Source organism: Cervus elaphus, chromosome 12, assembly GCF_910594005.1.
Source record: "Cervus elaphus chromosome 12, mCerEla1.1, whole genome shotgun sequence".
NCBI classification, from domain to species: Eukaryota; Metazoa; Chordata; class Mammalia; order Artiodactyla; family Cervidae; genus Cervus; species Cervus elaphus.
This window is the reverse complement of record NC_057826.1, coordinates 77,601,272-77,626,985: the sequence shown is the minus strand read 5'-3', so window position 1 is coordinate 77,626,985 and position 25,714 is coordinate 77,601,272. Positions and strand designations below refer to the sequence as shown.

The 25,714-nt window shown below is 39.3% G+C and overlaps 3 gene segments (V, D, J or C); all 3 read right to left on the bottom strand.

The window, feature by feature from the left end:
- Nucleotides 1–3,070: 3,070 nt before the first annotated feature.
- LOC122705835 lies at nucleotides 3,071–3,834 on the bottom strand. The segment is given in 3 exon segments: nucleotides 3,071–3,408; nucleotides 3,496–3,570; nucleotides 3,759–3,834. Coding segments are annotated over 3 exon segments (465 nt in total).
- Nucleotides 3,835–6,179: 2,345 nt separating this feature from the next.
- Nucleotides 6,180–7,079, bottom strand: LOC122705834. The segment is given in 2 exon segments: nucleotides 6,180–6,604; nucleotides 7,040–7,079. Coding segments are annotated over 2 exon segments (465 nt in total).
- Nucleotides 7,080–7,638: 559 nt separating this feature from the next.
- LOC122705833 lies at nucleotides 7,639–15,574 on the bottom strand. The segment is given in 4 exon segments: nucleotides 7,639–7,823; nucleotides 9,473–9,476; nucleotides 14,926–15,227; nucleotides 15,436–15,574. Coding segments are annotated over 4 exon segments (540 nt in total).
- Between the last annotated feature and the right edge of the window lie 10,140 nt (nucleotides 15,575–25,714).

Genomic DNA, 25,714 nt, shown 5'->3' with positions numbered 1-25,714 from the left:
ACACTTTGAAATTTTAACTTTGATCTTTGCCCTTGCTAGTAACATTTGCTATATATTCTTTGGTGATCTGGGCAGCAGCAGTAAGCTGAGCTCCTGGCCAACCCTGAGATCATGAGGGTAAAAAACTGACACACTTACCTTCATTCTGTAATCATACAACTATTCTATTTTCCACTTTCAGTACAGTACTCAATAAATTACTTGAGATTTTCAACATGTTAGTATAAAATAGACTTTGCATTAGATGATTTCTCCCACCTAAAGAAAAAGTAAGTAGGCTAAAGTAAAAAAAAAAAAGTAAGTAGGCTCAAGTAAGTGTTGAGCACCTTTAATGTAGGCTGGATTAGGTATACTAAATGCATTTTTGTTATTTTCAACTGAAAATGGTTTATTGAGACACAACTCTATTACAAGATGAAAAAAATCTATAAATAATATGTCATTGTACAGAGGTATTACAGGGAATTTATTTATCTATTCACCCAAGGAAGAATACTTGACTAGTTTCCAGCTTTTGGTCATCACAAATATAGCTGCTATGAATATTAATGTACAGATTTTTGTATAAAGATAAATTTTTTTATTTCTCAAGCATAAATACTCAGGAGTGTGATTGCAGAGTTGTAAGGTAAGTGAATATTTAAGTTTATGTGGAACGGCTGAACTTTTTTCCAGAATGACTGGACCATTCACCCACCAGCAATGTATGAGTGCTCCAATTTCTCTGCATCTTTGCCAGAACTCGATATTGCCAGTATTTTAAATTTTAGTCCTTATGGTAGATGTGAAGTAGTATCTCTTTGTGCCTTAATTTGCATTTCCCTAATGACTAATAATGTTGACCATTTTTTTTCTCTTTATTTTTTAAATGATGAAAGTATACATTAGACTTAGAAAACAAAGCACAAACTACAGTTCCACTACATATTACAACTATTTTTTAAGTAAATAAATTAAAATTTTTGGTTGGAGTTTCAATGGCAAACTCTCAAAAATTAATAGAATGGATATACAGAAAAGTAGGAGGGTACAGTAGACCTGAAAAGCACTATGAATCAACTTAATTAAGATTTATGCAATTTTCACACAAGAGTAGGATGCAAATTCTATTCAAGGTCCCATAGACTATAAACTAGGAGACACTGGTACATATCCAGGGACATAAAACAAGGTGCAAAATTTCATGGTCTAAAGATATTGAAATCCCACAGTCTATTTTCTAATCACTGTGGAATTATGCTAGAAATCATTATCAAAAGACACTTGAAAATAACCCACATATTTTCCAGTGCAATGTGACATTTAATAAGAGAGATATTCGACTTAGCCTGACCATCTTTTTATATGCTATTTCCTTACCACATAGCTCTCTGGTGAAGTGTCTGTGTAAATCTATTGTCCAGTTTTCACCTGGACTGTTTTCTTCCTGCTGCGTCTAGAGAGTTCATTGTATTCTGAACACAATCTTTTGATGAAAATGTATTTCCTGTCATTTCTGTGGTTTATCTTTCTCCTTCTCTTAACAGTGTCTTTCACAGAGCAAACAGTGTCTTTCACAGAGCAAATTCTTAATTTTGATGAAATCTAAGTTTTTTTATGGATCGTGCTTTTGGTGTCATGTCAAAATTCCTTTTGTTCAACCCTAGGTCATGAAGATACTCTCTTATGTTTTTCCTAAAAGATTGAGTAATTTTACATTTTACACTTGGATGTACGATTCATTTTGAGGCTGTACCCAAATTTTTGTATAAGGTGTGATATTTAGGCCAAGTTTTAATTATTTCCCAAGAATATCCAGTTGTCCCAAAATCATTTGCTCATAAGACTGTGTTACATCCATTGAATTGCCTTTGCACTTTGTCAAAAAAATAAATCTTCCTTACTTGTGTAAATCTACTTCTATACACTTACTCAGTGACCTAAACTTGTTAACTATATTCCTTTATTACCCTTATAACATTATAGAACTTGTAGAATAACTTTCTTTTTAGTTACTTATATTTATAATTTGTGTTTTTTATTTTTTTCCCTTGATAATTCTACATAGAAATATTTCAAACTTATTGACCATTTTAGCAAAATTAACTTTGTATTTCCTGGCTACCCCTATAGCTTTCTTTGTATTTCACCAATCCAACAGTTTATTATTTACTTCTTTCAGTTTATATTGGGTTTAATTTGCTTTTCTATCATCTTTCACTGAAAGCCTAGATGATAGTTTTTCAATCTTTTTTCTTTAGTTAAATAAGCATTTAAAAGCATAAATTTCCTTTTATGTATTATTTTAGCTGCATCTCATAACTTCAGTTCAGAATTTAAATCTCACCTTCCTGGACTGTCAAAGATTGAGGGCTCTGTTTCACTTGCTCTTGATCATTTTTTTCCTTCTGTTGTCCACTCACCCCTACTTAAAGAGATAAAAAGTTGTTAGATCCACAGACACCTATTTCTTTGAGTTTCTATCTGTATGAGCTTGTTCGTAATCCAGTTTTCTCAGTCCGCCTAATTGATGAGATTTCCTAGATTTTCTCCTCACAAGTCATAGCCTAGTTGAAGCCACAGAATCAAAATGATGCTCCCAGTATCTTGTTCATTGTTTCTGGCATCAGTGCTCAGTGACAACTCAAGTTCCTTTTCTGCTCTTCTCAGCCAGCTAGAACTCTAAGTTCATATCTGCTTTAATTCTTTCAGTAGGCCCCACCCTCTCACAAACTGGATAATATCTTTATTGGAGTGATTTCATTTAATTCCTTTCACTTTTTAACATTTTTGAGTTCAGCATGTGTACTTAGTCACTCAATCAGTCCAACTCTTTGAGACCCCATGGACTGGAGCCCGCCAGCCTCCTCTGTCCATGAGATTTCCCAGTGTTTCCCAAGAACACCGGAGTGGATTACCATTTCCTACTCCAGAGGATCTTGCCAACCCAGGGATCAAACCCATGTCTTCTGCATCTCCTCCATTGGTTGGCAAATTCTTTACCACTGAGCCACCTGGGAAGCTGTGGTTAAATATTTATTTTAATTCTGTCTTCTTGTCAACTACTTTGCTAGTTCCCAGTCAGAAGTTTCTAGCGCAGAAGGAGATACATGTTGAGAAGGGAAGATAAAGACCAAACTCCGTAATCTGTAGGGCCAAAAAGTATCTGTGGGTAAAACTGCCCTGATGTAGGTGAGTAACATGAAGCACCGCAAATGCCCTGTGGGGGCCTCACGGTGTGACTGAGGCTGGAGGAGGGGCTGAGCCCCAGGAGGGTTCGTGTAGAGGCCGCAGGTGCCTGGGGAGCACCGTGCTGCGCAGCACAGAAGTAAGTGCCCGAGTCTGTGGTCCGCGAAGAGGAAATGTGCAGTGAGCTGCGGCGTTCTGCAGGGACTGTCGTGGCCTTTAATCTTCCTTCCTGCTTTGTCCCTGAAGGAATGTAAAACAGCTGTATGAGGTGGCCCCCAGGGTTCTGAAGATACCAATTCACACTCTGTGGGAAAGTGGAAAAATTACACTGAAGCGTGTAGCTGGCTCCCTCCTGGAGACTCAGAGCTGGGGGACTCTGCTCCACATCAGCCCCTCGCACACCTGATGAGGAAAGAGAAACAGTCACTGGTGAGGGTCACTGTAACTCCTACTAAACCCTGAAAGTGCTCCCCCATCACCATAGATAATAAGGATAGACAGTCTGCAGGACTTGTCAGCTCCTCTCCCTCCCTCAACAATAGAGCAGCGCCTCACTCCTTCAGGTTCCCTGTGGGGCGGCCCCAACTCACAGCAAACCTGGGCAAACAGAAACCGCGGCACAGCGCCTGCTAGCCTCTTCATGATGCTTCCTCTTCTTGTTGGGACATTTTCACTGCAAGACACTTAACTAAACCCTGAGGGAGGGAGTGACGTAAGTTGTTCCTGCTCCTGCAGCCAATCAGCTCACCCAACAAATCCTGCTCAGGTGAGGCTGACAGGATGCCCCATCCTCCACCGCAACCAACTCAGAATGTGCTGGCCAGGGGTGGAGTGAGAGTGGGAAATAGAAAGATCATTATTTTATGACTTAAGGGATACTTTCTGAGAACATTTAGGAGAAGGCAGACCCTGATTAGGAATTTGGGAGAATTTTAGGGAAAAGAAAGCAAAAGTTAACTGTATAGCCCTGTCTTCCTCTCACATGGCATGGATTCAGTAGATTCTTCCGTAATGAAATACTGTTTCCCAGATGTGCTGAGGATGCGGCTTTTGCTTCTCTTATGCACTTACTTGTGGTTCTGAAGGGTGCTCATGAGTCAGCACAGTATCAGAAGTTGCTTCTATTGGCTGGAACACTTTGCTGTATTAACCAGTATTATTTTTTAAATTTATTTTAAAAAATTAATTTATTTCTAATTGGAGGATAATTGCTGTACAATATTGTGTTGGCTTTGCCATACAAGGATGTGAATCAGCCAGAAGTATACACACGTCCCCTCCCTCTTGACCTTCCCCTAACCCCTCTAGGTTGTCACAGACCACCGTGTTGAGCTCCCTGCATCACACAGCAACTTCCCACTAGCTATCTATTTTACATATGGTAATGCATATGTTTCAGTGCTACTCTCTCAATTTTTCCCGCTCTCTCCTTCTCCTACTGTGTCCAAAGTTTGTTCTCTATGTCTGCGCCTCTATTTTTGCCCTACAAATAGGGTCCATCAACAGATGAACAGATAAAGAAGTTGTCGTACTTATATACAATGAAATATTTCTCAGCCATCAAAAAACACATATGAGACAGTCCTAGTGAGGTGGATGAGCCTAGAGCATGTGAAACAGAGTGAGGTAAGTCAGAAAGAGACAAAAAAATTGTATATTAATGCATATATATGGATTCTATAAAAATGGTACTGATGACTTTAAAAGTTATATATATATTTATTTTAGACTAAGCCTGCATTGAGAGCAATATGTGTTATCTTTACCACCAGCTAGACATTGAAAATTGAATTGTAATAGTTTTATTTTGATAAAACAGCTATAATTTTAAAATAAATTATTTTTTAAAATTTCTATTGTAAATACATTTTTAAACTGTTTATCACTAGTTTTATATTCTGCTTTTTAATTTTAGTAGGCCATTTTAGAGAAAAATAAGTGCTTTTGAAACCATATAAAGATAATTTTAGTTTGTGCTCTTATCTCAGACTCTGTAAATAATATCGATTCTCTGTCAGTAGATTTGGGGGTAAAAGGGATGGAAGATGAGGACTTGTATATTTTCACTGCAGTGAAAGTGAAGTCATCTGAAGACACTAACGTTCTGATGGACAGTTCAAGGATGCTTCAGTAGTAGCAGCACATAGGCCTAGTTGCTCCAAGGCATGCGGGATCTTAGTTCTCCAACCAGGGATTGAACCTGTGTCCCTTGCATTGGCAGGCAGGTTCTTTACCACTGAGCCACCAGGGTAAGCCCCATGTGCTGCTTGCACGCCTGCATGCTAAGTTGCTTCAGTCATGTCAGATTCTTTGCAACTCTAAAGACTGTAGTCCGCCAGGCTCCTCTGTCCATGGGATTCTCCAGGGGAGAATACTGGAATAGGTTGCCATGCCCTCCTCCAAGGGATCTTCCTGAACCAAGGATTGGACCCGGGTCTCTTGCAGCTCCTGCATTGCAGGTAAATTCTTTACTGCTGAGCCACCGGGGAACCCCCGTGTGCTGCTTAGGGATTATCAAATTGATGAAAACTCCATATAGAGGCAGGGTTTCCAGACCTGCCTAGAAAGTGAAAAATTATTATTCACTTAATTTTTGTTTCTTTCAAAAAACTTCATGGGAAATATGAATGTTTTAGACTAGCAACAAAAAAAAATTTTAAATCTTTCTGAGAGAGAGTAGTTTGTTTCTGGTAAGTGGAACAACTATAACATATCAGAGTCTCAACTTGCCCTTGGATCCTAATGGAAGACGCCTCTGGTACAAGGAGAATTATTTATATGTTTCCCACTTCTTATGTTGGGACTAGAACACTGAAACCAACATTTTATTGAGATGAGAAAGAGTCATAAAAATTATTAACACCTCTTACTTTATCACTATGTTAAAATTATGATCCTGACAATCCTCAAAATTTTTCTCAGATTCATCAGTAAACTAGGTGCTTATTCCTTGTCCTCTTTTTCTTCTTTTCTTTATCAATCTTCTCCCCTTCTCCTTCCCTTCATTTTGCTCATCTCTTACGGCTCTCTGACTCTCCTTCCAGATGACTCCAGGTTTGCTCTCGTGACTGCTCCCCCACTGTGTCCCCCCTTCTTCCCATCAGAGATACTGCACAGGTGCAGCCCCATCTGTCCCCGTGTGCCCCTCTCAGGACGCAGTAGTACACAGCGGTGTCTCTCAGGGTGACCTGGGGCAGGACCAAGGTGCTGGACTTTCTGTCTGAAGCTATGGTCAGAGAGGCCAGGCTGCTGTTCACTGTGCCTTGTAAGCTACGAATGACATACTGTGGACTCTGATTGGGATTTTGATGATACCAATGTATATAGTCATTTCCACCAATGGTAGAGTGGTTACAAGGCAGATTTACATCTTCTCCTTCAGCACAATCCATGGAGCTGGGCTGGGTGGTCTTAGCCGCCAACTTAATCACAGTCCCTAAAGGGTCAAGAAAATAAAATTATCCCCTGATAACAAATCAGTGTAATTCTGTGGATGAAGGGCACAACATTCCCATAACTGTCTGGACGTACCCCCTACTCTATTGTTTATATCTATGTCCTGAGAAATATTATTGGTGCTTATTATATAGGCACCAAAGACACATGGCAAGAATCTGAGAACTCATAGGCTTTAGCCCATGTTCCTTGGCTCAGTAACCTCAGAGATTTCTTCCAACCTGCTTACTGCTAAGGTCTCTTCCGGATCATGGCTATGAATTAACCTGTCATGTAGAAGTTTGTACTCCCTAGCAAATGCATAGATCTGTTCTCAATTCCATTGCTATAATGCTGAATAAAACACAGGGAGAGGAGTAGAGAGCAAATGCTCCCTTGGCCTCAAAGTCATCCCTTGCAGACACAGAACACTTACCCAAGGTCAGAAAAACAGTTACTCCAATCACCAGCCTCATATTTCAAGGACAAACCAGGATTGTGGGCTCAGAGCTCACACTTGTGTCTGCTCCTGGGCTTGTCTCCAGAGAACAGAAACAACTGCTGCTGGTAGAGACCTACAACCAGTGCAGGTGTCTGTTGCAGTGTGTTGTTGCCAGGATCTGTCAGCCAGTGATCAAGCAGTTCCTCGTCTAGGTCTTCCTGCCCTGTTTTAGTCACATCCCCCAAAGAAGGAGAGACTTCGCCACCTCACAGGGTGCCGACTGCTATCCCTTGTGAAGTTTAAAGTCTGGCTCTGGAAAAGGAACACTGTTCACGATGGTGTGTCTATCCAGAACCATTGTTCTATCATTTCTTCTTCAAAGAAATTTTCTGATGTTCCATGAAGCTTGTGGAAAACATTGTTCAATCCCAGAAAACTGTACTGAGCTCTGAATTGTAAAGAGATAAAATTCCCATCCGCGTTCTAGGAAATGTATGTAAGATTTCAACGTAGGCTGTGATTGCTCTGAGGGACAGGAAATATTATGAGCATTGGGACAAAAAACTAAACGTCTTGAGCTCGGACATTGGGGCTCAGCGTCCTGAAAAGGTCCTTGGCATCCTGCATCTGTCTCCATCTCGGCAGACATTTCTAGTGCATCTGTTCTTGATATAGTAACTGATGACACAGATGGTATTCTCCTCGTCCTCCTTGAACAATGGTCTTGAATCCTTATGTCCTCTGTGCCCGTGTGCGTAGGTGCTCCGCACCAAGGATGCTGATACAGAGAGAAAAGACGGAAGGGAGAGCAAACTCTCCGGGGTGGAGAAGGGTGGAGGTGGATGATCCTGGCAGAGAAAGAGAAGTGAAGAGAAAAGAACATAAGGAATAGGGAAGGGAAGGGTTAACCAGGGGTGGGAAACGGAAAAGCAGTGTTTAGGGAGGTACATGGAAATGGTTTAGGCTATAAGGCTATGATTCCCTGAATCCTTGACCACATGCACTCAACAAAGGATTATAAAATCAAGTTGTCTAAAGATGATGAAAATCTGTCTTTTTTTTTTTTTTTTTACTTTTCTGTGGAACATCGATGGAAAACATAAACTTCCTTTTCTTTATTGCCAGAAAGGACGGCTGTTTCCAAATGATGCAGCCCCCTCTAGTGACTGAATAGATGAACTGCAGAGCTAAACTCCCACCGGATGTCAACCTTTTCAAAGGTTCCTCAGATACAAAGGTAAATATCCCTGGTGGATCAGTCTGTAAAGAGTCCATCTGCAGTGTAGGCAATGGGGGTTCGATACCCGGATCAGGATTTGTCGCCTGAAAAGGAAATCGCTACACATTTCAGTTTTTTCAATGATCCAGTAGATGTTGGCAATTTGATTTCTGGTTCCTCTGCCTTTTCTAAAACCAGCTTGAACATCTGGAAGTTCATGGTTCACATATTGCTGAGGCCTGGCTTGGAGAATTTTGAGCATTACTTTACTAGTGTGTGAGATGAGTGCAATTGTGCGGTAGTTTGAGCATTCTTTGGCATTGCCTTTCTTTGGGATTGGAATGAAAACTGACCTTTTCCAGTCCTGTGGCCACTGCTGAGTTTTCCAAATTTGCTGGCATATTGAGTGCAGCACTTTCACAGCATCATCTTTAAGGCTTTGAAATAGCTCAACTGGAATTCCATCACCTTCACTAGCTTTGTTTGTAGTGATGCTTCTTAAGGCCCACCTGACTTCACATTCCAGGATGTCCGGCTCTATGTGAGTGTGAGTGATCACACCTTTGTGGCTATCTGGGTGGTGACGATCTTTTTTGTATAGTCCTTCTGTGTATTCTTGCCACCTCTTCTTAATCTCTTCTGCTTCTGTTAGGTCCATACAATTTTTGTCCTTTATTGAGCCCAACTTTGCATGAAATGTTCTCTTGGTATCTCTAATTTTCTTGAAAAGATCTCTAGTCTTTCCCATTCTATTGTTTTCCTCTATTTCTTTGCATTGATCTCTGAGGAGTGATTTCTTATTTCTCCTTGCTATTCTTTGGAACTTTGCATTCAAATGGGAATATCTTTCCTTTTCTCATTTGCCTTTTGCCTTCTTTTCATAGCTATTTGTAAGGCCTCTTCAGACAGCCATTTTGCTTTTTTGCATTTCTTTTTCTTGGGAATGGTCTTGATCCCTGTCTCGTGTACAACTTCACAAACCTCCGTCCATAGTTCATCAGACACTCTGTCTATCAGATCTAGTCCCTTAAATCTATTTCTCACTTCCACTGTATAGTCATAAGGGATTTGATTAGGTCATCAAAAAAGCAAGAGAGTTCCAGAAAAACATCTATGTCTGCTTTATTGACTATGCCAAAGCCTTTGACTGTGGATCACAATAAACTATGGAAAATTCTGAAAGAGATGGGAATACCAGACCACCTGACCTGCCTCTTGAGAAACCTGTATGCAAGCCAGGAAGCAATAGTTAGAACTGGATATGGAACAACAGACTGGTCCCAAATAGGAAAAAGAGTATGTCAGGCTGTATATTGTCACCCTGCTTATTTAACTTATATGCAGAGTACATCATGAGAAACGCTGGGTGGAGGAAGCACAAGCTGGAATCAGGATTGCTGGGAGAAATATCAATAACCTCAGACATGCAGATGACACTACCCTTGTGGCAAAAAGTGAAGAACTAAAGAGCCTCTTGATGAAAGTGAAAGAGGAGAGTGAAAAAGTTGGCTTAAAGCTCAACATTCAGAAAACTAAGATCATGGATTCTGGTCCCATCACTTCATGGCAAATAGATGGAGAAACAGTGGAAACAGTGGCTGACTTTCTGGGCTCCAAAATCACTGCAGATGGTGATTGCAGCCATGAAATTAAAGACGCTTACTCCTTGGAAGGAAAGTTATGACCAACCTAGACAGCATATTAAAAAGCAGAGACATTACTTTGCCAACAAAGGTCCGTCTAGTCAAGGCTATGGTTTTTCCAGTGGTCATGTATGGACGTGAGAGTTGGACTATAAAGAAAGCTGAGCGCCGAAGAATTGATGCTTTTGATCTGTGGCGTTGGAGAAGACTCTTGAGAGTCCCTTGGACTGCAAGGAGATCCAGCCAGCCCATCCTAAAGGAGATCAGTCCTGGGTGTTTATTGGAAGGACTGATGCTGAAGTTGAAACTCCAATACTTTGGCCACCTGATGTGAAGAGCTGACTCATTGGGAAAGACCCTGATGCTGGGAAAGATTGAGGGCAGGAGGAGAAGGGGACCACAGAGGATGAGATGGTTGGATGGCATCACCGACACAATGGCCATGGGTTTGGCTAGACTCTGGTAGTTGGTGTTGGACAGGGCGGCCTGGCATGCTGCAGTTCATGGGGTCGCAAAGAGTTGGACATGACTGAGTGACTGAACTGAACTGAACTGAACCCACTCCAGTTCTTGCCTGGGTAAATCCAGGAACAGAAGAGTCTGGTGGCCTATAGTCCATGGTGTCCCAAGAGTTGGACATGACTGAGATACACACATCTTAGTTGTATGACCTCTGTATTCATCTGTGTTTTCTATGTTTTCATAGTTCTATGCCACTCCACAAATTGTTTTCATTCTTTCTGGCTCCTTTCTTTGTCACACCCCCATTATGATCCTCACTTGCTGGCTTCTTTGTAGTTTTCCTTTTGTCTGTTGTCTTCCCATATTGAAAGGTTATTCAGTGTTTATAGAGAGGTTGGTACAGATAAAGCACTCAAGAGTTATCTGTTTTCTGAATGAGTAGATGAGTTGTTATTCATGAACTTAGTGAAAGAAGTTATACTGAACAATTCTTGAAATTATTCTAAAAGCAATCTTTCAATACTATGGAAGTCAAGTTAAACAAAAGACTCCAACAGGATAAATAGAGGGTCATATTCATGGACAAAATTCAAGAACAGATAACAAACATCCCAAGTCTAGGATGGAGGAAAATTAAACTGATATGGGTATAATTATTATTATTCCCATATAAATATTTAACAAATATTCATAAATATTCTTTGGTAGTCCATTCTATGGTGGATCACACACACACAAGTCAACACCCACTACTACTGAAAATATAGGAACAACTAAAAATGAATTCATTTAAACTATGTAGGAATATATTATTTTATTATATTACCAAAAGGCAGAAAAAAGGAAAATGCTTTTGCTTCTTGGTTTCTTTGACTTTATTTTTTAGAAGATTTGACGACACACTTCAAAGTGGCATTTTAAATAATGCTGAAAACCAAAAAAATGAAAACCAAAATATGGAGAATCTAAAAATAAGGTTTTTTTAGCCTATTGGCTCTTCTTGGAATTTTTAATTTTAGAAGATTATATCTTGACCATATGAGATGAAGTTATCTTTCTTTGCTTGATGAAAACCAAAATAATGTACTTAATTTAATTTTAAAAAATCAAAAGAATTTGATGAAAGGCTAATGTCTCTGCATGATGAATACTCCCAACAATCCAAAAATAAAAGAGACATTCCCAAATCTAATAAAGGGTATCAGTGAAAACATCAAAGTCAATATTATTCCCTACAGGATCACAAACAAGACAGGTACTTCTATTCACTGCTTCTATTCACTGTCCTAATGGAGGGCCTGGGGTCAAACCAGGAAAGGAAATAAGATATATTAAGTTTTAGAAGGAGAAGCAAAAAATTAAAAAATAAAAGGAGAAGCAAAACTATTTTAATTTATAGATCATAAGTTTATACATGTAGAAAATACAAAGTACCTCTAAACAAGCTGTTTGAGAACTAGAACCTATTAGTGCATTGATACAGTCACGAAACACAAAAATCAATTTTATTTCTAGATTCTAGCAAAAGCATTAGAAAATGCAATTAAAATGTCATTTATCAGATGCTGGGGAACTAATGTAATATAAGGTATGCAAGACCTCTTGATTCCTCTCCAGTAACTCTAGAATAATTTTGATTTGAGGGATAAAAATCACATAGCATTTTAGGGAGATGAGAAATGTCCTCACTTCTAAGGTCTGGGGGTAACTAACATAAATCATGGCCTGGTACTCAGTGGTGACCAGTCCTTGCCACCTACAGACACTAATGTCAGGAAAGACCATTTCCTAAGGCTGCTCAATGAAATAGTGTTTTCAAAACCCCAAACAAGAGGTTGGTACCATTTATTTGGCTGTTGAACTAAATCTGTTCTCATATTGACAGGTATCTAGCTCTGTTCTGGCTATTTCAGGGCATAATTAATTCCCTGTATTTGCATTTTCTTAACCCAATTAGTCCTAGCTCTGGATTTGATGCTGGGCATTTAGGTCAATTAAGGTAAAAAAGCTATATGAAATAAAAGATAAAATTGTTATAAGTAGCCTTGCTTCCCAGGTGGCTCAGTGGTAAAGAGTCCACCTGCCAACCAGGCGGACTATTTTTATTTATACATCATACGTTTGTACATGTAGAAAATACCCCTGCTTTGGGAAGATCCCCTGGAGAGGGGAGGGGCAACCCACTCCAGTATTCTTGCCTGGGAAATCCCGTGGACAGAGGAGCCTGGCGGGCTACAGTCCACGGGGTCGCGAAGAGTTGGACACGACGGAGACTAAACAACAGCAACAATACAAGTCCTCTACAAAAATCTTAACACTAACGAAAGAAATTAGAGAGGACCTAAATGAATGAAAGAAATTAGAGAGGACATAAATAAAGAGGTTATGGATCTAAGGACTCCATAGGTTAACATGTCAATTGTCCTAAATGAATTCATAAATTCAACACAATCCCAATCAACTTACCTCAGTCTCTTGTGTTAGAGGCTGTTCTATAATTTACGTGAAAGTGCAAAGACCCAGAATAAGCCTTGAATAAGACAAGGAAAACATGACTTGCATTTCCAGGTTTCAAAACATGTATGAAGCCCCAGTAATTAAAATAGAATGGTCTGTTGATATGAAGATAAAATAAAGAAATTTATAAACAAAATCAAGTCCAAAAAGATGTGCCATAATACATGTGCCATCAATTTATTTTCTCTAAAGGTGCTTATGCAGCTCCACTGGGGGAAAGTTGGTCCTTCTAGGATAATAGCTAGAATAATTGGCTATTTTTATTTTTGGAAGTACCAGTGTTTTGTAGCTTTCTGTGTATAATTTCTGTACTTATTTTCTTAGATTTATGCCTAAGGATTTAGGGTCTTTCTTGAGCCATTGTAAACAGTATTATGTTTTTAATTTAGGCATCCACATGTTTACTGATAGTATATAAAAATGCATTTTATTTTGTGTGTTTACCTTATATATCCTGAGACCTTCTGAACCCACTTAATAGTTGTAGGAGTTTTGGAGGGTATATTCTTTGGGATTTTCTATGTAGGTAGAAAATAGTGGTAATTTGACTGCCTTTCTGGCTTAAAAGATTGTTTATATATTTATTTGCTTTATTGCTCTGGCTACACCGTCCAGCACTGTGCTGAAGGAGAGTGATTAAAGCGGATATTCTCCCTTTGTTCCCTTCCTTAGGGAAAAGTATAATATTTTACCAGTAAACATGCTAAGAGCTATTGAGGAACTTCTCCATTATTCCTGTGTTTCTTAGAGTTTTCACCATGGCTGACTGTTGGATTTTGGCAAATGCTTTTTCTACGCATTGCTGCTGCTGAACTAGCTCAACTTATTGTTGACTCACAACTCCTCCACTTCCCGTTAGATGTCCTCCTCATATTCTTTGTCTTGGGCCAAGTATGCATGTAGCAAGATAGCAAATGATACCCACTTCTCTTCAAAGTCGCCCACTATTGTGAGACTGAAGGAGGTGAGGGACAGACAAGTCTTTGTGGGTTCCAGTTGTCCTCATAGTTCAAGTATGACTTTGTTTGTCCAAGTTTGTCCATGCTTTTGTCCCCATCAGACTTTGCTTTACAAATGTTAACCTCAGTTCAGTTTTGTTCAGTTCAGTTGCTCAGTTGTGTCTGACTCTTTGCGACCCCATGGACTGCAGTATGCCAGGCTTTCCTGTCCAACACCAACTCCCGGAGCTTACTCAAACTCATGTCCATTGAGTCAGTGATGCCATCCAACCATCTCATCCTCTTTCATCCCCTTCTCCTCCCACCTTCAACCTTTCCCAGCTTCACGGTCTTTTCCAATGAGTCAGATCTTCGCATTATGTGGCCAAAGTATTGGAATTTCAGCTTCAGCATCAGTCCTTCCAATGACTATTCAGGACTGATTTCCTTTGGGATGGACTGGTTGAATCTCCTTGCAGTCCAAGGGACTCTCAAGAGTCTTCTCCAATACCACAGTTCAAAAGCATCAATGTTACTCTGAGCTGACTTAAAGTGAATTCAGGCTCAACAGCAGATATGAAGATAACAGCTTTGTACAGACTCGTCCACCAGCTCTAGCCATTGCCTGAGTTCTAATCCCTAGAACTCATCTCTTATTCTACATCACCCATGGTCTGCTTTTCTGATTGTGCCCTGACACAAAGCCTAAGAGGGAGTGACTAAGGAAATGGTTTTGATGGTGATTCCACACAACTAGACCCAGGTTTGTGATGAAGTAAAACTGCCAGTTTAAAGTATTATGGGCCAAGTTTTCAAATTTAGACAACTTTACACATGTTCTGTACAGTTGATTTAAAGTCAAAAATTCAAGCAAATATATTAATAGAAAGTTACTCTGGACACCTGTTTCCAAATAACGTAGAAGGTGCCTTTAACTAGAACTAAATCTTCTGATCCAGACCACAACTTAAATAACCACATGACTATCATTTCTTGTCTGGGGTCTGTGGGTGTGCATTTCAGCTGGGGTCTTGCAGCAGGGGGGCTCTCTCTTACTAAGCTCCGGGGTTTTTGTACAGCTTTTCCTATTACTTCAAGCACTGTGAGCTCATGGAGAGCACAGAAGTACTTTGCAGAGTCTTCCAGTTGTAAGGCTGAAATGGTGAGGCTGATGGATTTGTCTGCTTTCTTAAAGTTTACAGAGTAGCGGCCGTTCCTTGCATTACTGCTTTCTGAATACTGATGAAGAAGGTAAGTCATCTGTCCACTGGGAAGTTGTTTGTACCAAAAAAGGTTGTAATAGCTCCAACTTGTTTCATACCGACAATTCAGGGTGACTGACTGCCCCACTTGTCTGGATACATCTGGCTGGTATTGAGTAACTTTCTGGGCCACAGCAGATCCTGTGGGGAAAAAATAAGAAAACAAAGATGAAGCAGTGGATAAAATAGTGTAGGAGTTATTTAGGACCCAAAGACTAAAAATTGAAATCATAAGATTCTTGCTTTTCTCCATCTTTCCTTTCTTCCCCAAGTCCCTGTGAAGCATCACGTGCCTGTGTGCAGTCCTTTCACCCTAAACACCCTCACCCACGTTTGACAGCATCCCTACCAGAGAAGGTGAAGGCCAGGAACACCCAGAGCAGACTGGAGAGCGGCATGAGGCATGGATTCCCCTACACAAATGTGCTCAGTTCTGCCTCAAGCTGAGAGTTCAGTGTCTTTGAGTGCCTGGCAGCACATATACATACTACCCGGTACCTGTGTAACTCCCCCCAACAGGAAGTGAGGTTTGTCATGTTCATAGACCACGTGGTCTGTGCATGCATGGGAAAAAGTCTGGCTCACCACAGACCTTTACTTTGTCTGATTGTCTTTTCCAGGTTGTTAAATTAGGCAGATCCTGAAAGAAGACATGAAAAAAGCAATCAGTATTAAAATTTGAGCTGAGGAGAACTGAATATTAGACAAGTTGACATATGCTGATAATTATTCAGCAAAATAGTTTTGCCATCCTGTTTAAGATACAATTTACTATAGCCTATGAAACTTTCGGTAATCTACTAACAGGTCATTCATTTAGCCTATACTTTTCTCCATCCAGAACCTAATGACTCTTTTAAAAACTTGCAGATCTTAGGCTTCTTGGTGAATGGAAATTTCATTCAAAATCATTAATGTATCTCTGTCTTTGTATTGAGTTTTGTGACTCTATTTAGGTTTTTCAATAAATAAAATTACTTCACCATAAAATGACAAAAAATAATCAGTCCATCTGACTTTCAGAGTCTATTCAGTTTTAAATTTTGAATGAAATTATACAGGAATAAAATGTTCTTTTGAAATTTGGAATTGAGTCTTATTTATTAGACTTTGAGGAAGACCAGGATATTCGGTCCTGTCCCCTCCCCAAGCAGAATTGCATTTATTAGACCATGTGTCCTGGAATTGTCCTGATGTCACATTTTCTATGTCATTGGTCCAATGAGTTCAGTCTCCCTTGTTAGTGGCTTATTATTTTTCTGTTTGTAAAATAAATTCAAAATAAGTACACCAGATCTTTCTGTGACATAATGCTGTAATGTTCTCCTACAAAACTTGGTATCTACACATTTTAAACACTTTTTTGTTTTTGTTCAGTCACTAAATCACAACCAAACTTTGTGACCCCATGGACTGCAGCACCCCAGGCTACACTGTACTTCGATATCTCCCAAAGTTGCTCTAATTCATGTCCACTGAGTCAATGATGCTATCTATCCACCTCATCCTCCACTGCTCCTTTCTCCTTTAGACTTCAGTCTTTCCCAGCATCAGGGTTTTTCCAAAGAGTCAGATCTTCACATCAGGTGGCCAAAGTATTGGAGCTTCAGCTTCAGCATCAGTCCTTCAGGTGAATATTCAAAATGGATTTCAATTAGGACTGACTGGTTTATTCTCCTTGCAGTCCAAGGGACTCTCAAGAGCTTACTCCAGCACCACAATTCAAAAGCATCACTTGTTCAGCATTCAACCTTATTTATGGTCCAACTCTCACACCACACATGACAATTGGAAAAACCATAGCTTTGATGATACAGACTTTTGTCGGCAAAGTGATGTGTCTGCTTTTTAATATGCCATCTTAAGCTTCCCAGGAGGCACAGGTGTTTAAGAACCCGCCTGCAAATGCAGGAGACATAAGAGATGTGGGTTTGATCCCTGGGTCAGGAAGATCACCTGGAGGAGGGCATGGCAACCCACTCCATATTCTTCCCTGAGAAATCTCATGAACAGAGGCACTTGGAGGGCTATGGTTCACAGGGATGCAGAGCCGGACACGACTGAAGCAACTTAGCTCACCCGCAGGTTTGTCATATCTTCTCTTCCAAGGAGCAAGCATCTTTTAATTTCATGGCTTCAGTCACCATCCATAGGGATTTTGGAGCCCATGAAAATTAAATCTGTCACTACTTCTACTTTTTCCCCTTCTATTTGCCACAAAGTGATGGGACCAGATGCCATGATCTTAGATTTTTAAATGTTGAGTTTCAAGCCAGTTTTTTCACTCTTCTCTTTCACACTCATCAAGAGGCCCTTAAGTTCCGCTTCACTTTCTCCCATTAGAGTGGTAACATCTGTATATCTGAGGTTTTTTATATTTCTCCCAGCAATCTTGATTCCAGCTTGTGATTCATCCAGCCAGGCATTTCGCATGTTATACTCTGCATATAAGTTAAATAAGAGGACTGGCAATACAGCCTTGACGTACTCCTTTTCCAATTTGGAATCAGTTGGTTGTTCCATGTCTGGTTCTAACTCTTACTCTTGACCTGCATACAGGTTTCTCAGGAGACAAGTAAGGTGGGTTGGTATTTTCATCTCCTTAAGATTTTTCCAGTTTGTTATTATCCACACAAAGTTTTTAGTGTAGTCAATGAAACAGAAGTAGATGTTGTTCTGGAATTCCTTTGCTTTCTCCATGATCCCATGAATGTTGGCAATTTGATCTCTGGCTCCTCTGCCTCCTTGAAACCCAGTTTGTACATCTGGAAGTTCTTGGTTCCCATCCTGCTGAAGGCTGGTTGAAGGATTTTAAGCATAATCTTACTAGCATGTGAAATGAGCACAACTGCATAATAATTTGAACAATCTTTGGCATTGCCCTTCTTGGGACTGGAATGAAAACTGACCTTTTCCAGTCCTGTTCAAACACTTAGTATATGTCAATACCACAGAAGTTGATGATTGAAGTTTTGTATACTGTACATGATCATGAAGTATGTATCTCTCAGTCTTCCACTTGGTTTCATCATTTTAATAGATGAATTAATTTAAAAGAACCAAAAGCAAACAAACAAGTAGAAAAGGAAGTATAGACACAGTCTCCAAAACAGTGCCAGTTCTTAGAATTTAAGGTCAAAAGAACTCATTAATGAGTGATGCAGGGAGGAGAGTTTATATGAGGTTGACCCATCTCTTCTTCTGTCCCATTTGAACTCTGAGTGACAGGCATCTGATGTCCTGGTTTCTAATTATTTACAAGGAAGCAGGGGAGACCACACATGCCCAGAGCAGTCTGGGGAACACCAAGATAATACATATATGTATCAAAATATTATATTTATCACATGTTTTTATATCCACTTTCTTATGCATAGTTGTGAAATTGATCACATCTGTAAATTCTTATTACTACCACTAAAATTAAGATACAGAACCATTCTATCACCCTAAAGAACTTTAGGTTGTTTTGCCAACCATCCCCACCACTGCAACCCTTGAAAACTGCTGATGCCTTGATTTCCAATTATTTGTAACTAGGCAGAAGAGACCACAAAGGCCCACAACAGCCTGGGGAGCAGCTTGATATTCTAAAATATATATGCTAATATAATAATTACATATACATACCAGGAAATTGATATTGCTAAACTTTTATTAAAATACAAATCGTGATCTGATACCTCAGTTTTATATGCACTCTGGTTTTGATGCATAGCTCTGTGAAACTTTATCACATATATAGGCTCCTGTTACCACCATTAAAATCACAACATAGAATTTTTCCATCTCTCTAAAGAAACCCTCTTTGCACTCACTCCCGAGGCCTGCAATTCTTTACAGTCCAGGTCACTACTGATCTCCTTTCATCTCTGTATTTTGTCCTGTTGAGAATGTTGTGTAAGTAGAATCACACTATTTATACAATCATAATAATCCAGTAAGTGTAACCATACACCATGTAGTCTCTGAGATTGATTATTTTTTACTCAGCATAACATCCTGAGATCCATCTAGACTATTGCATATGTCAATAATCTTTTCCTTTTAATCACTACAGACTGTCCCCAACTTAATTAGGATAATTCAATTTAAGATTTTTGACTTTACAGTAGTGAGAAAGTGGTATGCATTCAGTAGAAGCCATACCTGGAATATGGAAATTTTATCTTTTCCTGGGCTAGCAACATGCAGTATGATATTTCCTGGTGATTCTGGGCAGCAGCAGTGAGCTGAGCTCCTGGCCAGCCTCAAAATCATGAGTTTAAACAACTGACACATTTACAGCCATTTCATACCTATATAACCATTTTGATTTTCACTTTCACTACAGTACTCAACACATTCATAAGATTTTCATCATTTTAGTATAAAATAGACTGTGTGAGACAATTTTTTCCAACTTTAGGCTAATGTAATTGTTGGCTACATTTAAGGGAAGCTATGCTTCCCTGATAGCTGAGTTGGTAAAGAATTTGCTGCAATGCAGGAGACCCTGGTTTGATTCCTGGGTTGGAAAGTTTCTCTGGAGAAGGGATAGGCTACCCATTCCAGTATTCTTGGATTTCCCTTGTGACTCAGCTGGTAAAGAATCCGCCTGCAATGCAGGAGATCTGTGTTTGATCCCTGGATTGGGAAGATGACCTGGAGAAGGGAAAGGGTGCCCACTCCAGTAGTCTGGCCTGGAGAATTCCATGGACAGTCCACGGGGTCACAGAGAGTCAGACACGACTGAGTGACTTTCATTTTCAAGGGAAGCTAGGTTAAAAATACTAGATGAATTTTCTTTTATTTTTTAATTTTATTTTTATTGAAGTAAAGTTTCTTTACAATGTCAGTTCCTGCAGTATAGCAAAGAGAATCAGTTATACATGCATACATTTATCTCCACTCTTTTTTAGGTTTCCTTCCCATATTAAATGAACTTTTGACTTACTATTGTTTCAACTTAAAATGATTTATTGCAAAATGACCCTATTGAAGTTGAGAAAGATGTATAAATAATATTTCATTGTGTGAATGCACTACAGAATATTTATCTGTTCATTCAGTGAAGATCACTGGTTAATTTCCAGTACTAATGTACATATTTTTGTGTGAACATAAAGTTTTCATTTCTCAAGCAGAAATACCCAGGAGTGTGATTTCTGGGTTGTTCAGTAAGTGAATATTTAAGTTTATGTGAAACTCGTGGATTATTTTCTAGAATGACTGGGCCGTTCACCCACCAACAATGAATGAGTGATCCAACTTCTCTGCTTCCTTGCCAGAACTTGATATTGTCAGTAATTTTAATTTTGGCCCTTGTGATAGATGTGAAGTGGTTTCTCTTTGTAATTTTAATTTGGATTTCCCTAATATAATTTTAGGGGTGTATTCTTTGGATTTTCTACATAGATGATCATGTTACCAGCAAATAGTGGCAGTTTCACTTTTTCTTTCAACTCTATAAGATTGTTACATCTACTTTCTTTATTGCACTGGCTCCAACATCTAGCACTGTACAGAAGGAGTGACAAGAATGGACACTCTGTCTGGTTTTGTTCTCTTTATTAGAGAAAATCATAGTCTTTTACTAGTAAGAATATCATTAGTTATTGAGGAAATTCCCCACTATTCTTGTGTTGCTCAGAGTTTTCAACATAACTGACTACTGAATTTTTGCAAATCCTTTTTTTCTGACTAGGTTAATATGATGATATGATTTTTCTTTTCTACCGTGTTAACATGGTGAATTTCATCCATTGATTTTCAATATTAAAGTGTCTTGCACCCTTGAAAGAAATTACATTTGTGCTCAGTATATTATTCATTTTATATATCAATGAATTTAACTTGCTAAAATATTTTCAGAAATGTTGTGTCTATCTTCAAGATAAAACATATTTCCCTGTAGTTTTTGGTTCTTAATGGTCTTTGTCTGATTTGGGTATCAGGGTAATATTAGCCTCATAAAATGAGTGAAGAATTATTTTCTTTCTATTTTCTACAAGAAATTGTGTATAATTCAATGTTTGACAGAATTCTTCAGTGACACTGAGTCTGGGGATTTTTTTTATTAAAAATTCAATTTCTTCATAGACATCATGACTTCAGCTTTCTCTGGCCCCTGCTCTGAGGAGAGATGAGGAGGAGTGACCCCGGAGCCCACAGTGAGGTTTGGGGACAGACAGTAGGTGCTTCCAGAGCACTGTCCCCTTGCCCAGAAGTACGTTCCTACGTCTGAGAGCTGGGCAGCCGCGAGGTGAAGGGAGCTGTGCTGTCTGGACTCTCCACACCGATCTGTCCGTCTCTGCTCCGTCTTCACTTCTCCACCCTTAGCTAATATCATCAAGAGGACAGGACTTCCCCCAGGCCTCTGCTTATACCACTGTAAACTGTAAAATGTGCTTGAGGAATTGCAGTATGTGGTGAAGTTCTCTCCTTCTTGCAGAAGCAAGAATTCAGGAAAATGCTTTATCTGTTGTCCATTCATCTCTGTTCAGAAAAGCAGTGAGAAGTAACAGAGAAAGTCTGATTAGATGTTTATTCTCTCAGCTGTCATGGTCTCTCTCATTCTTCTTGTGTATTTTCTCCTTCTTTCCATGTCTCTCTCAACAACTCCCTCTACCTCCCACATTTTAGTTTTTATGTTTTTCTCAACATCCTGCTCTCAGTCAGAAAATCCCACTCCTACAGTTGCCTGCAGATAAGATTCCTCTGTGCTGAATTTTCTGGGAACAATCAGGGTAACCCCAAACTCACATGATATTTGCATCCATAAGATCAACCCTAGTGCTAACAGTAGCATCTCCCTTTTCTTCCTCTTCAGAAAGAGTTGCTGCTTCTGCCTGCTCCTAAAAGTGTTTCCCTTGTATCAGCTTCTTCCAGACCTATAGAAATATGGTCTATACTGCCTGTTGGAAAGAAAATAGAAAGGAGTGACTGCAATTTGAGACAGCCAATCAGATTTACCACCTTATTATCCACCCATCTTCCCCATGGAGTGTCTGTGTTTGCAGATGCTGCCCCTCTGTGATTGGATCAAAAATTGCTGATCCAGTAATACCTGGTAAACAGTGATTACTCAAATATTTGCTGAATGATAATTAAATATATATGTTTGCATATGTGAGAATTTGAATACAAATGTCCCAAAGAGCAATTTAAAAGTTCCCTTCCATGCATGTAAACAGTCAGGAGTTGCTTGCAGCTATTTAGAAATGCTACCTTTTGAAAACTGTGTTAGCCCCAGTAGTCCTAGTTCTCCCATAACAAATCATCACAAATTTGATGGCTCCAAAAAACAAGAATCGGTTCCCTGCAACCTGGAGGGCAGAAGTCTGATGATAAGGTGTCAGCAGGAACATATTGCTTCCAAATGTTCCTGGAGAGACTCCTTCCTGCCTCTTCTGGCTTCTGGTGGTTCCAGGTGCTCCTTTGCTAGTGACTGTACACCTCCAGCCTCCTCCTCCATTAAAAAGACCTCACGAGGCCTTCTCACCTGTGTGTCTCTTTAAAGGACACTTGTCACTGGATTGAGGCCCCACCAAGATAATCCAGTACGATTGGATTTTGATATCCTTTGCTTAATTCCATTTGAAAAGGTTCTTTGTTAAATAAGTTCACATTCACAGTTTCTGTGGGTTAGGATGTGAATGTATCTTTCGGGACCCGCCCTCCAACCCACTATAGGATCCTTAATGTCTTTGAAGTGTTGTCATGTAATTATACAAACAGTAGAAATCTCAAAACTTCTTTAAAGTCAAAAGTAAATCTGAATCTGAATTACTTTATATATAGAAACAGAAAGAGAAGCAGGTTTAGGATGCAATGGAAAAGGAAAAGCCCATGAGTTAACAAAGTTCTTTGAAATGCACATCAGTGGGATAACTTTTCCTTCTCAGGCATGTTGGATTTGAACCTCCAAATGAAGACGAATCTAGCAATGCTATGTTGGTGAAGGCTCCACTCCCACCCTAGAAGAGCAAGGGGTCTAGAGCAGCACTTGGGGATGCTTTAAAAGTTCCCTGGTCTTCATGCAGATCAGGAGCCCTGCTGCAGTTTACACAGAAGGATGTAAACGAAGACACAGCAGTCACCCCCTGGAGAAGGCCGTGCTTTCCCAACTCACAGCATCGTATTTGCTGTAGCCTATCTCCAGGGCTTGTGCTGTGAAGGAGATATTTGCTAAATGAATGGAAATGAACCTGACCGTGCTTTGGTTTGTGGACTAAAAGGAATCTCTTCATGCCTCGTAGGAAACAGTTTGAATGAATATAAATATAAGATGGCCCCCAGTAGCAAATATTCCTGTCAAACCATCTTAAGAGGGGAGCAGATCCAAGAATATTTATAATTAAAAGTTAGCATATTATCCTCTGAGATTTCACATAAGAAGTAATGTTGCTTGAACTGGGCTGTAAAGGTTGAGTGCATATATGTGTTTTGAACAAGCACTTGGGAAAAACCATTCTGACCAAGGAGGACAGCATCTGCAAAGGTTCAGATTAAGGAAAGAGCTTAATAGCAGCATAAATGGTTTTATTTTAAAGTGGCTGATGTACATCTAGAGTATGTGGCAGAAAAGAGTGAATGAGTTACTATAAGTAACTGAGGGAAAAATTGTACATTGCCTTGTAATTCTTAATATAAAATTTAATCTTTACAATTTCTAATGGTTCCTCATTAACCAAAGATGACCAGGAAGCAATCTAATTGTATGTGTATATATATATGTATATGTATATATATATGTATATATTATATATATTATACATGCATATATATGTTATTGTTGTTCAGTCGCTAAGTCATGTCCAACTCTTTGTGACCCCATGGACTATAGCTCACCAGGCTCCTCTGCTCATGGAATTATCCAGGCAAGGATACTGGAATGGTAGCCATTCCCTTCTCCAGGGTATCTTCCTGACCCAGGAATCAGACACAGCTCTCCTGCATTGTGGGCAGATTCTTTACCATCTGACCATCACAGAAGCCCAATATGATGTTAAACTGGTGGGTTATTTGGAGATCTGCAAAATGAGCACAGGACCAGATAATTGATCAGCTTCATATACCTGGAAATTACTAAGTAAGAAACTCAAATGCCCATAAAAGACTGTGATTGCTGAGTTGTAAGGTGAGTGAATATTTAAGTTTATGTGGAACTGCTAACTGTCTTCCAGAATGACTGCACCATTTACCCACCAGCAATGTGTGAGTGGTCCAGCTTCTCTACATCATTGCCAGAACTTGGTTGTCATGAGTAATTTTCATCTTAGCCATTAAGCAAGATGTGGAATGGTATCTCATTGTGGCTTTAATTTGCATTTCCTTGGTGGTTAATGATGTTGAACATCTGTTTATATGCTCATTTCCCTAACACATAGCTCTTCCATGATATGTTTGGATGAACCATTTTCCAATTGGACTACTTGTTTTCTTCCTACTGAGATTAGACAGTTCATTGTTTTCTGAACACCATCCTTTGATGAAAATACATTGTGGACCACAGGAACAAGACAAGGGTGCCCACTCTCACCACTACTATTCAACATAGTGTTGGAAGTTTTGGCCACAGCAATCAGAGCAGAAAAAGAAGTAAAAGGAATCCAGATAGGAAAAGAAGAAGTGAAACTCTCACTGTTTGCAGATGACATGATCCTCTATATAGAAAACCCTAAAGACTCTACCAGAAAATTACTAGAGCTAATCAATGAATATAGTAAAGTTGCAGGATATAAAATCAACACACAGAAATCCCTTGCATTCCTATATACTAACAATGAAAAAACAGAAAGAGAAATTAAGGAAACAATACCATTCACCATTGCAACAAAAAGAATAAAATACTTAGGAGTATATCTACCTAAAGAAACAAAAGACCTATACATAGAAAACTATAAAACACTGATGAAAGAAATCAAAGAGGACACAAACAGATGGAGAAACATACCGTGTTCATGGATTGGAAGAATCAATATTGTCAAAATGGCTATTCTACCCAAAGCAATCTATAGATTCAATGCAGTCCCTATCAAGCTACCAATGGTATTTTTCACAGAACTAGAACAAAGAATTTCACAATTTGTATGGAAATACAAAAAACCTCGAATAGCCAAAGTAATCCTGAGAAAGAAGAATGGAACTGGAGGAATCAACCTGCCTGACTTCAGACTCTACTACAAAGCCACAGTCATCAAGACAGTATGGTACTGGCACAAAGACAGAAATATAGATCAATGGAACAGAATAGAAAGCCCAGAGATAAATCCACGAACCTATGGACACCTTATCTTTGACAAAGGAGGCAAGGATATACAATGGAAAAAAGACAACCTCTTTAACAAGTGGTGCTGGGAAAACTGGTCAACCACTTGTAAAAGAATGAAACTAGAACACTTTATAACACCATACACAAAAATAAACTCAAAATGGATTAAAGATCTAAATGTAAGACCAGAAACTATAAAACTCCTAGAGGAGAACATAGGCAAAACACTCTCCGACATAAATCACAGCAAGATCCTCTATGACCCACCTCCCAGAATATTGGAAATAAAAGCAAAACTAAACAAATGGGACCTAATGAAACTTAAAAGCTTTTGCACTACAAAGGAAACTATAAGTAAGGTGAAAAGACAGCC